Consider the following 12,433-nt stretch of genomic DNA (forward strand, 5'->3'; position numbering starts at 1 on the left):
CACGGTGTTGTGGATGTGGAAAGGCGGCCATCCCACAACAGCTGCACCAGTAACACGGTTTATCATGTCCCGTGTTTGGGAGGGGATCTGCGGGGACGACAAGCGGTCTCGATACTGACATTTGGAATAGTTGAACTTGCGACTAACTGAGTTGGTGGGTTGAAATTCAAAAGATGAATGGCTTTCGTACGGGACCGTCCTCTGGCAGTTCTGGCCCGTCGCTGGCACACATGCCCATAGTTAACCCTTGTGTGCGTGGAAGGTTGGAATGCTTAAGGTGATTTATTAAAAAACTACAAACCAACATATTAGAGGACTAATTGTGTGTAGACCCGCAATAACACGCAAACGTTTTATCCAATCTTGTTCTTTTACCTTATTTGTTGGTTGTTCTTCATCAAACATTGTTTATGTTGCGTAAGCGGTTCTTTACATTAAGAAGTGGTTCATTTTTTCATTCTTTTGTCGTATGTTGTCGTCATGTTTACATAATTTGTTTTGTTTTATTTGTACATGTTATGTATTACTTTGTGTGCGGTAGATCGATTTGTTGCTTTTATGTGTATTTGTGTGTCTTTCTTTTTTTCTTCTTTTGTTGTTGTTGCTACACGATAATTGTTGAACATTAATACATTCGCTTTGGCGACATTGCAATCGTTTTTTGGTTGGTTTTTCGAGATAAAAATAAAAATCAGTTTGATTGGAATGCTTTTAGCACAATCCACCCCCAACATGGACCTACTCTGGCAACTGGTGTTGTCCGTCGTGTTTGGGCAGAGTGTACCGTGAAGATAGAGGTGTTTATTTTTTATTTTTTTGCTGCCTCTCTTCTTTAGCCGGTAAATGCTGAATTCAGTGAACCTTTCTTCTGTCAGCGTTGGTGATTGATGACCATCTGTTGATTTATTCGCTAGTGTAATCTCATGGGCCGGTCCTTATTTATGCTGTAAAATGGTTCTTCATTCTGTCATTCTGCTATGGGGCCGTTCATTCTTGAGCATAATACTACGTATAATTCCTTGTACCTAGAGCTATGGTTAAAGGTTTTGTGTTTAATGAAGCAAAGCATAAAATTTTATTTTTAAAATGTTCGCTATCGGTAGCTAACGAGAATATCGCATTTGAAGGAATAGTTTTACTGAAAAAAACCACAATGTTTGGGTATCAACTACAATGTTCCTGCAAAAAACGTTGGAGTCTGTGCTGGTTGTGACTATCAACCATAAGCCAGCAGAACTTCAACCATCAGTGAATGAAAAGTTAAAACTTTAGTCTCATTCTTGTTATCTTTTCTTGTTTTCTTCTTCTGCCATCAACAATAAGCCTGACGGCAGAAGGTTTGACTTAGTTCCGTGATGTGACTGGTGTATGTTCATGGGAATAGTGTGGATGCTGCGGGGTCGCTTCTTTGTGCATCGAGCCTCCGAGCAATGCCGGAGAAACCTCAAACGGAAGTGAATTTTCCTGCGATTTCCGGGATTTTATATTGTTGTTTGTAGAGCTCCACATAGATGAGTCTATGTGGAACTGAGGCATGGGCAGGCATTGGGGATGATTGGAGGGGTGGCAACTTGTAGCATCAGCTAGACAGAATAAAATGGATCCGAAATGGAAACGAGCGAAGAGCAAATAAGCATTTGGAAAATGTTCATTTTACGTGACATCATACATCACAGCACAGCGCTAGCCTAATGCCGGCGAACCACAATTTTGATACCGAAGGTTTAAGAACATTCATCTGTTTTGCATGAATTAAAACTTTAATCCACTTTTGCCCGTCTCGTTTCGTTCGTTGATTTGTCTTCGTTGTCGCTTGGTTTTTTTTTTGTTCTACAAGTCCCCATCGAAAACAATGTGCCTTTGACGGTTTAACGTCTTATTCCACGGTGAAGATGAAGTGGTTTGCTGTTTATCGAACACTTTAGAATGCAAACAAAACTCTGGACTTTTACTGCGGCAGCATTTGTTCCGTCCCTATGGTAGACGATTAATTGTGTACTCGAGACTGGAATTGGATGGAATTTGTATTTTGGGCAGTTTTGGAAAACTTGAGCGTCTGATAGGAGGAGCACAACATACCAAATGATGATGAAACTCGATGCTCCTCGTAATCAATATTTATTGGCGTATCATCTTGAGATATACACACACACACAGAATGTATCGCTTTACTTCTGTAGAAAACGAAATGGATCAAGCAAAAAGGAAACACCTAAAATAGACTAACACTCGTAGCTGGTTGCAATCCAAGAATTAGAGTGTGGAAGACAATTTTGGTTCGAATCTACGGTTCTAACTTTTTAATGCTACTCTGACGAAAACTTGAACGATGGATGCAGTTTAGATAAATGTTTAAAGTGCATTTCTTAGGATGCTTATTTATGGCTGTAACGATCATTGGGGGAACTTCTGCAATGTGATCGATCGATCACGATTTGGAATAGGAGTACTCTGATTGATTCTACGATATACCGATAGACTTAGAAGTTTGTATCTTTTGGGCAGAATACCTCTAAGCCACTCAAGAACGAATGCCGTAATCTGTCAATTATTTATCTCCAGTCATTCATTCATTTTCAATTTCGGTCTACAACTCAATCTCTGTTAAAATAAATTATGGAAAGTGATTCGATCAGGTATTCCGGAGTTATTCTACGAATTGAATTATACGTTACTACAATCTATAGCTTTATATCTTCAGATTTGCAGCACTCTCAATGTTGTTGTTGATCTTAGTTTTCAATTCTAAGTAATAGAAATTGTTTGGACGACTCGATCAGGTGCGATCACTTAGTATCACGTCGCTCTTAGGCTTATTAATTTTGCACCCGATTGCTTTCCTCAGTCTTGTAGATCATTTGCTGTAAAAAGCACCTGAAATGGCTTCTCGATCTCGACTCTCAGATAGCTTCCATCAGTGTGAAGTTTGAGGATCAAAAGACTAAATCCATCCTTCAGATAGAAACTGTCCGGCAAAGGCTTTAAGAGATTTCTGTTTACTTTCACACAGCATCCAATGTTAATCTATTAGTAAGCCATTGTTGATACTGGTTATTGGTAAGAATTCTTACATTTAAATGATGAGGATTTTTTTAGCTTACCATAATCGCTTTGTGCTTTACAAAAATCACCAATGACGAGGAAAAAAGTAATCTTTTTTCTTCGAAAACTTTAATTGCTTTCAGATTCCTATTCTGTTTCTGACTGATGTCAAAGTGTGCTCCATTAGTATGATTAAGAATTAGAAATACGCCACAGTTTGTGTGGTACACATGTGCGTCAGAATAAATCTATTACGTGTGAATGTTTTCAAAACAAGCAACAAATCATGTCTAAATTTTTTGTTGTCATTCTCTATTTGCTGATAGGAAAGTTAACGTTAAACCTTAACAAGGTATTTGTCTTGTTCCTTGTTACTGATAATGAAAGAGTTACAGGCAAGAAATTAGAAACAAAACGTTTGATTTTTGTTTCTGGTTTTGCTGTAGCAAACGACGAAGTAATAGTTTTATTTGTGCGCATTTTTTAACTCTTTAATTTTTTGTTCATGCTTAGACATAGCCAAAACACATTCAGTAGCAGTAAAAAACTTATTCCAAAGGTGATAAATCGTACTGCGGTTTTGCTAGAAAACGCTTGATTTGTGTCATACGCCAGTAACACGTTATCAACTAACACTGCGTCACAGCTTCTTTATCGTGTATGCATTTTGTTTTACAGTCCCATTGCAAATTCCATGAATGCCATTTTTAGGTATTAAATTTCGAACCGAAAAGCAATAAACGCTAACCCATTCGAACGCTCATCTTCCATTGCAGCTGCTGGATATGCTTAAGTTCTACGCCCGCTTCGAGATAAACGATAAAACGGGGGATCCACTGACTGACCACGATATGACACAACTGCACTACGCCAAAATCAAATCCCTCCAGAAGGCAGCATTCGCCAAGTTCCCCAATCTGCGTCTGTTTGCGCTGTCTAACGTAGCGAACGTTGATACGCGTGAATCGCTCGAGAAGCACTTTGGTGCACTGGATTGTGCCAGCTTGCGGGAAATTGCCTGCTATCTAAATCTGGTCCCGGAGAAGCTGCAGGCCCCGTTCGAGTGGCACCGGACGGATGAAACGTTCCTGCGGGAGCTACTAATCTCGCGGCACGAACGACGCGTGTCTCAGCTGGAGTCATTGAACGAGATGCCCCTCTATCCGACCGAGGATGTCATCTGGAACGAAAACATCGTCCCGACAGAGTTCTACTCGGGTGAAGGGTGTTTGGCACTGCCGAAGCTGAACTTGCAGTTCCTAACGCTGCACGATTATCTGTTGCGAAACTTTAATCTCTTTCGACTGGAGTCGACGTGTAAGTATCTCTTAATCAAGGTTCGATATTGGACTAATAAAGTTAAGTAGATTTTTATTTGAATTATGATTTCCATTCGTCAAAGGGTAGTTAACAAAGAGCATTGAAAAATCTTCGTTTCGGATGGTTTCTTAATTGACGTTCCCTCAAATCCTTTTTTAATTTTGTATTAATTTCCAAACCCTGATAAATATCCTGTGTAGTCCATGTGTTGCTTGTCTTCTAGGGCTATTATTTGCTATCTAATTAAATAAGAATAATCTTAATAGGGCCAGAATTATCTTCGAAAACTAACCCCCTGTAACGATCCGTAACACGTTAGGCCTCGTTATTGTAGCATTAGTTTTTTTCCAAGGTAGAATACGTCACTGTGATTCTAGCATCCCTGAGACTTGTAATGGAACACTATGGTTGAGTAGATGAGGATGAGATACATCATTATAATGGGGGTTTAGGGTGCTTATTGCTTGTCTTCGATATGGAGCTTCTAGCGTGTAATGTTCCACAGTTCGTTCAGAGAAAACAAAACAGAGACCAACGTCACAGAGTATTCTTCGTTTTCGGTCAATTTCTTGCGCTCGCCGGATAGAACCCTTCACCACTTTATGCTTTCGCCAGATTCATCACAGCTTTTGGCTCTTTGCTGTACATCTTATCTGTTGCTTCAATTTCTTCTTCCCTGACGACATTGACCCATGGTTCTTTCATTCTGTTCCATGTGACGTGATATTATGTACTCAGTAGAAACCTTTCTTGTTACGCTTTTATCATCTCTTCTATTTCCTTATTTTTTCTAATTTCTCTTATCATTTCACGAGAAGTTACAACTTGCTAAATTCTACCGTTTTTTCCCTCCCCGCAGATGAAATCCGGCAAGATATTGAAGATGCCGTCAGTCGAATGCTGCCCTGGAAATCGGAGGATGGAGACGTTGTGTTTGGCGGTTGGGCCCGTATGGCTCTTCCCATCCAGTCGTTCGCTGTAGTGGAAGTGTCCAAGCCACACATTGGCGAAAAGAAACCGTCACGCGTACGGGCGGACGTCAGTGTAACGCTCAATGTACGCAAGGAAGTGCAGGAAGAATGGGAAAATCTGCGCAAGCATGATGTATGCTTTCTGGTGACGGTACGACCGACTCAACCGATCGGTACCAAGTACGACTATCGTGAGCACTTTGTACCACAGGTCGGATTGGTGCATGTGCGCGGTTGTGAGATCGAGGGAATGCTCGATGCAAATGGGCGCGTCATTGAGGATGGTATTGAGCAACGACCGCAGCTGACTGGGGAACAACGAACGTTCCGCGTGTGGCTCGATTCGAACCAGTATCGGTTGGATATGGATGCTACGTTACAGGCCGGTGCGGGCGAGGAAGACGATGGCAAGGAGGATGTGTACGAGGGATTTAACATTATCATGCGCCGCAAGCCGAAGGAAAACAACTTCAAGGCAGTGCTGGAAACGATCCGACATCTGATGAATACGGAGTGCGTCGTACCACCGTGGCTGCACGATATTCTGCTCGGATACGGTGATCCCGGTGCGGCTCACTACAGTCGCATGCCGGATCAGGCACGGGTGCTGGATTTCAATGACACCTTTCTGAACTACGAGCATGTGGCGGGTAGTTTCCCGTCGTACGAGATCGTGGCGGCGGAGCAGGAAGGAACTTCGACGCTTCAGCCACCGTTCCGGCTTACGTTTGAAGATGTACCGAAGGAAAACGATTCTGACTCAGATACGGAAAGCAAAGAGCCCGAAGGTGAGCTACCAAAACGGATTCGCGTGGAACCGTATCGCATACCGAGCCGTGGTCCGTACAAATACAACGAGCCGAAGAAGAATGCGATCCGCTTTACACCGACACAGATCGAGGCGATCCGTGCGGGAATGCAGCCAGGTTTAACGCTCGTAGTCGGTCCACCCGGTACGGGCAAAACGGATGTTGCCGTGCAGATAATCTCCAACCTGTACCACAACCACCCGCAGCAGCGTACACTGATTGTGACGCATTCGAATCAAGCGTTAAATCAACTGTTCGAGAAGATCATGGCGCTCGACATTGACGAGCGGCATCTGTTGCGTTTGGGTCATGGTGAGGAATCGCTCGAAACGGAGAAAGATTACAGCCGGTACGGTCGGGTGAATTATGTGCTTTCGAAGCGCATTGATTTGCTGGGACAGGTGCAACGGTTGCAAGAGTCGCTCGGTGTTAGTGGTGATGTGGCATACACTTGTGAAACGGCCGGTCACTTCTATCTATATCACGTGGTGGCAAGGTGGGAGAAATTTTTGAGCGAGTTCGAATGTGAAGGTGGCACTAGTGTCGGTGCGGAAGGTAATCCAGCACGGGAACATTTCGAGCAACAGTTCCCGTTTGTACGGTTCTTCAAGGATGCTCCGCAACCGTTGTTCGGTGGTGCGACTTACGAAGAGAACATGTACATTGCGCGCAGCTGCTTCCGATACATCTCGCACATGTTCGCCGAGCTGGAGGAGTTCCGTGCATTCGAGCTGCTGCGCAGTGGGCTGGATCGCTCGAAGTATTTGCTGGTGAAGGAGGCAAAGATCATCGCCATGACGTGTACGCATGCGGCACTCAAGCGGAAGGAGCTGGTCACTATGGGCTTCAAGTACGATAACATCCTGATGGAGGAGTCGGCACAGATACTGGAGATCGAGACGTTCATTCCACTGTTGCTGCAGAACCCTATGGATGGGTACAATCGGCTGAAGCGTTGGATTATGATCGGTGATCATCACCAGCTGCCGCCCGTCATTAAGAACATGGCGTTCCAGAAGTACTCCAACATGGAACAGTCGTTGTTTACGCGTCTGGTGCGCCTCGGTGTGCCAACGATCGATCTCGACGGACAGGGTCGTGCACGGTCGAGCATTTGTGAGCTGTATAAGTGGCGCTACAGTCGTCTGGGAGATCTGGAGCACGTGCACAAATGGCCCGAGTACTGTCGTGCCAATGCCGGTTTCGCATTCGAGTATCAACTGATCAACGTGGAGGACTTTAATGGTGTGGGCGAATCGGAACCGAATCCGTACTTTTATCAGAATCTGGCCGAAGCAGAGTATGTGGTGGCGGTGTTTATGTACATGCGGCTGCTTGGTTATCCAGCGGAGAAGATTTCCATCCTCACCACGTACAACGGTCAGAAGCATCTGATCCGCGATGTGATTGAGTCGCGTTGCGCCACCAACCCGATGTTTGGCAAACCGCATAAAGTGACCACCGTCGACAAGTACCAGGGTCAGCAGAACGACTACATACTGCTGTCCCTTGTGCGTACGAAAACTATCGGTCACATCCGGGACGTGCGTCGTCTCGTGGTGGCGATGAGCCGTGCCCGTCTTGGGCTGTACATTTTCGGACGTGTGGGTCTATTTAAGAACTGCGTCGAATTGCGACCAGCATTCCGTTTACTTATGAACCGACCGCTCGAGTTGCAGTTAAAACCGGCAGAGAAATATCCTGGCGATCGTGTGCTCAACATTGGCAGCAATGCGTCCGATCCATCCTCGTCCGAATCATCGCTACGATCGGTAAAGGATATGACGGAGATGGCACAGTTCGTGTACCAAATGTACATGCAGCAGGTGAACGTTATTCGCGATGAAATGGTACGGTTTGTTTGATTGTTACGATCGCTCGCTCGCATCAAGAACTTACTTTTGAATATTTTTGTTTTGTTTTAGGAAAAAATGAAAACACTGTTCGAGAAGCAACGGCAGGAACAGCAGCAGGAAAAGATGGATGAACAAATCAAGCAGGCCGATGCGGAAGCGGAGGAAGCGGAAAAGCAACGTCTGGCGGAAGCGGTGGCAAAGAAAGATTTTAAACCTACTCCAATTCGTAACGAAATAGGCGATTTGGTTGAACCGATGGAAACAGCACAACTGGTGGTGCCGCCGGTGCGTCGTGGTAAAAAACGGGGAACTGTAGAGGAATCGGAAACTGTTCCACCAGCATCAGCAACGGAAGAGACTGAGGTGGTGGCTACCGGTGAGGATACGGAAAAGGAAGCATTGGATACGCCTGCCGATGAACCGATGTCAGAAGACAAGGAGAAAGAGGATTAATGATGAGAATAGTAGAAGCAATAAGGCAACTTTTCATTTAAATGTCGCTCAATGTACTTTGATTCTTTGTAATAGTAAAGCACGATCTAACTAATAACTTGTGTTTGTGTTCCTGTTGAATTATGTACTTCTTTTCATACTTTTCACGATTTGTGATATTACGCTGTTTTTTTTAAACAAAAACCATGGACAGATACGTTTCTGGCGAACTTATTTCGTAATTTACTTAAGGACAGAGATAAACACTTAATTTAATTAATTTTAACGTTGTGATCAACAACCACAGTATAGCAGTTACTGTTTACGAAAGTTTTCACTAAAAGTTTTGTGCAATTTTTTCACCTTTCTTGGCCCTAACCCGGAACACATGCTTAGTTTCTCTTCGGTGGTATTGATCAGTTTTCCCAGCGTACCATAGTTCTGCAACAGTATCATCGCGTCCGTCTGGTTGACCGGTTTAATGGTGGTAAGTGCCCGCACCAGCTTCTCATGCGGATACTTCTCTGCCTTTTCCATGATCCAGTCCGCCGGTCGGTTTTCAAACAGCTTGTACTTCTCCACTATCCGTCCAGCTTCGTCGGCGTTCCACGCGAGCATCAGCGTCAGATCGGCCAGCAAACAGATGCGGGTGAGATGTTTTAACGCATTTTGCGGTTCAGAAATATCGATCTGCACCAGCAGTACACGCAGTTCGTACATTTTCCCTAACTGCTTTAAACGCGCGTGGATGTAGTCGGGGTTTAGGTTGTGATAGCGCAGCGAAAGAAACAGAACGCATGCACTTGCGCCGACCACATAGTCCGGCACGATGTCATCATACTCCCAGGGAATGTTTTGGATGGCTTTTAGCAACGGATTGCCACGCTGCTTTGGATTTACCAGGATGCAGTGGCCTTTGTTTACCTTTGCCACAACGACGGTTGTTTCGGCTTTACCGGTTACACCACTGGTGGACGGTGTAGGTTCATTAGGCGTTGCTTTGGTTTCACTCACGGCGGAGTGTTTTGCTGCCGGTGGTATATCTAGACTCGCAAACAGTTCATCGTCGTCGTCCATTTTTGCACAATTTTTCGTGTTCAGTTTCGACCGGCAAGAAGGAATTGTGTTTCGTTCCCGCGCAACAGTTTGTTATTGTTTATTATTAACCGTTTTGACGGCTGCTCTTTTTAAAAATATTCAGCACGGGTTTATAATCGATGTTTAAAAGGTCGATCAATGGAATTAGTGCAATGTGCGTGTCGAAGGAATTCTTTATGCGCCTAGCCTTATTACTATCTTTATAACGAGTCATCTTTATGACTAAACTTAAAATCTCCTTTTTAAAGCATTTACTTAACTTATCGTTCAAAATTCTTGTTGCCGAAGAAAGCGCGCTTCGTCGATGTTTTCGGCACCGATCATTTTATACATTGGTTTCTTTTAATGCGAATTGGTGCGAAATAAGTTTCTTTTCACTCATATAATGCTTTCAAATAAAAGAGAAAGTAAAACTTAATAAAAAAATAAAAAAATTCTAAAAATTTGAAAATTTCCTAAGGCTATAGCCTCAGCTTTTTTTTTGGGAATTTTAGCCAAATTTTAAAAATTGATTTCTTTTAATGCGAATTGGTAGAAATAAGTTTCTTTTAACTCAAATAATGTTTTAAAAGAAAAAAAGAATAAAAAAAAATTCAACTTTCATAATTTCATAAGGCTTATCCCTTGCCATTTTATGAGCAATTTTACAAAATTTTAAAATTTGTTTTATTTTAATGCGAAATTGTTGCAATAAGTTTCTTTTCACTCAAATAATGTTTTAAAAGAAAAAAAGAATAAAAAATTAGAAAAAAATTAAAAAAAAATTTCAACTCGAAAATTTCATAAGGCTTACCCCTTACGTTTTTTTTGGAAAATTTTGGCAAAAAAATTAAATTGTTTTATTTTAATGCCAATGGGTTTCAATGAGTTTTTTTTTCACTCAAATAATGCTTGAAATAAAAAAAAAGAGTGAAAAATAATAAAAAAAATCAAAAAATTAGAAAAAAAAAATGAAAATTTTCCTCATTTTGCTCCAAATTTTGCCTATAACTCGGTTGGTATCCAACGGATCGCCAATCTTTAACCTGTGGTCGATAGATGGCATCAATGGCTACATTGTCTTCTTGGACAGCCATGCCCTCAGATGTCTGTGCCAGAAATTATTCCAGGAACCAAGTTCCTTACCCTGTTTGAAAAAATGTAAAATTTTCCTCATTTTGCTCCAAATTTTGCCTATAACTCGGTTGGTATCCAACGGATCGCCAATCTTTAACCTGTGGTCGATAGATGGCACCAATGGCTACATTGTCTTCTTGGACAGCCATGCCCTCAGATGTCTGTGCCAGAAGTTATTCGAGGAACCAAGTTCCTTAGCCTGTTTCAGAAAATGTAAAATTTTCCTCATTTTTGAGCAATGTAGTAAAAATTTTAAATGTGATATATTTTGATGGGAACTTGTTGCAATAAGTTTCTTTTCACTTAAATAGTGCTTTAAATTTAAAAAAGAATAAAAAATCAGAAAAAAATTTTAAAAAAAATTTCAACTCGAAAATTTCATAAGGCTTACCCCTTACGATTTTTTTGGGAAATTTTGCAAAAAAATTAAATTGTTTTATTTTAATGCCAATGGGTTTCAATGAGTTTCTTTTCACTCAAATAATGCTTGAAATAAAAAAAAGAGTGAAAAATAATAAAAAAAATCAAAAAATTAGAAAAAATTGAAAATTTTCCTCATTTTTGCACCAAGTTTTGCCTATAACTCGGTCGGTATCCTACGGATCACCAATCTTTATCCTGTGGTCGATAGATGGCACCAATGGCTACATTTTCTTCTTGGACGGCCATGCCCTCAGATGTCTGTGCCAGAAGTTATTCGAGGAACCAAGTTCCTTACCCTGTTTGAGAAAATGTAAAATTTTCCTCATTTTTGAGCAATGTAGCAAAAATTTTAAATGTGATATATTTTGATGGGAATTTGTTGCAATAAGTTTCTTTTCACTTAAATAGTGCTTTAAATTTAAAAAAGAATAAAAAATCAGAAAAAAATTTTAAAAAAAATTTCAACTCGAAAATTTCATAAGGCTTACCCCTTACGATTTTTTTGGGAAATTTTGCAAAAAAAATTAAATTGTTTTATTTTAATGCCAATGGGTTTCAATGAGTTTCTTTTCACTCAAATAATGCTTGAAATAAAAAAAAAGTGAAAAATAATAAAAAAATCAAAAAATTAGAAAAAAATGAAAATTTTCCTCATTTTGCTCCAAATTTTGCCTATAACTCGGTCGGTATCCAACGGATCGCCAATCTTTAACCTGTGGTCGATAGATGGCACCAATGAATACATTTTCTTCTTGAACAGCCATGCCCTCAGATGTCTGTGCCAGAAGTTATTCGAGGAACCAAGTTCCTTACCCTGTTTGAGAAAATGTAAAATTTTCCTCATTTTGCTCCAATTTTTGCCTATAACTCGGTTGGTATCCAACGGATCGCCAATCTTTAACCTGTGGTCGATAGATGGCATCAATGGCTACATTTTCTTCTTGGACAGCCATGCCCTCAGATGTCTGTGCCAGAAGTTATTCGAGGAACCAAGTTCCTTACCGTGTTTGAGAAAATGTAAATTTTTCCTCATTTTGCTCCAAATTTTGCCTATATCTCGGTCGGTATCCAACGGATCGCCAATCTTTAACCTGTGGTCGATAGATGGCATCAATGGCTACATTTTCTTCTTGGACAGCCATGCCCTCAGATGTCTGTGCCAGAAGTTATTCGAGGAACCAAGTTCCTTAGCCTGTTTCAGAAAATGTAAAATTTTCCTCATTTTTGAGCAATGTAGCAAAAATTTTAAATGTGATATATTTTGATGAGAACTTGTTGCAATAAGTTTCTTTTCACTTAAATAGTGCTTTAAATTTAAAAAAGAATAAAAAATCAGAAAAAAAATTTTAAAAAAATTTCAACTCGA

General features: G+C 41.3%; 2 protein-coding genes across 2 annotated transcripts in view; one reads left to right on the plus strand and one right to left on the minus strand.

Annotated features, from left to right (window-relative positions):
• The window catches only part of LOC125764909 (RNA helicase aquarius), a 39,321-nt gene extending 30,773 nt beyond the window's left edge, over positions 1-8,548 (plus strand). The window contains exons 3-5 of the mRNA XM_049429618.1: positions 3,819-4,359; positions 5,222-7,992; positions 8,068-8,548. Coding sequence (XP_049285575.1) covers positions 3,819-4,359; positions 5,222-7,992; positions 8,068-8,451 — 3,696 coding nt within the window. The 3' untranslated portion in view covers positions 8,452-8,548. The remainder of the gene's footprint in view (positions 1-3,818; positions 4,360-5,221; positions 7,993-8,067) is intronic.
• Positions 8,549-8,558: 10 nt separating this feature from the next.
• Positions 8,559-9,816, minus strand: LOC125765130 (DNA excision repair protein ERCC-1). The gene has a single exon (XM_049430022.1). The coding sequence runs from the start codon at positions 9,505-9,507 to the stop codon at positions 8,746-8,748; it is 762 nt and encodes a 253-aa protein (XP_049285979.1). The 5' UTR covers positions 9,508-9,816; the 3' UTR covers positions 8,559-8,745.
• Positions 9,817-12,433: the final 2,617 nt, after the last annotated feature.

This window comes from Anopheles funestus, chromosome 2RL, assembly GCF_943734845.2.
Source record: "Anopheles funestus chromosome 2RL, idAnoFuneDA-416_04, whole genome shotgun sequence".
Classification (NCBI taxonomy): domain Eukaryota; kingdom Metazoa; phylum Arthropoda; class Insecta; order Diptera; family Culicidae; genus Anopheles; species Anopheles funestus.

Bases quoted from the DNA above. Each gene is read 5' to 3' on its own strand.
- LOC125765130 (XM_049430022.1), bottom strand. From the start codon at position 9,507: ATGGACGACGACGATGAACTGTTTGCGAGTCTAGATATACCACCGGCA.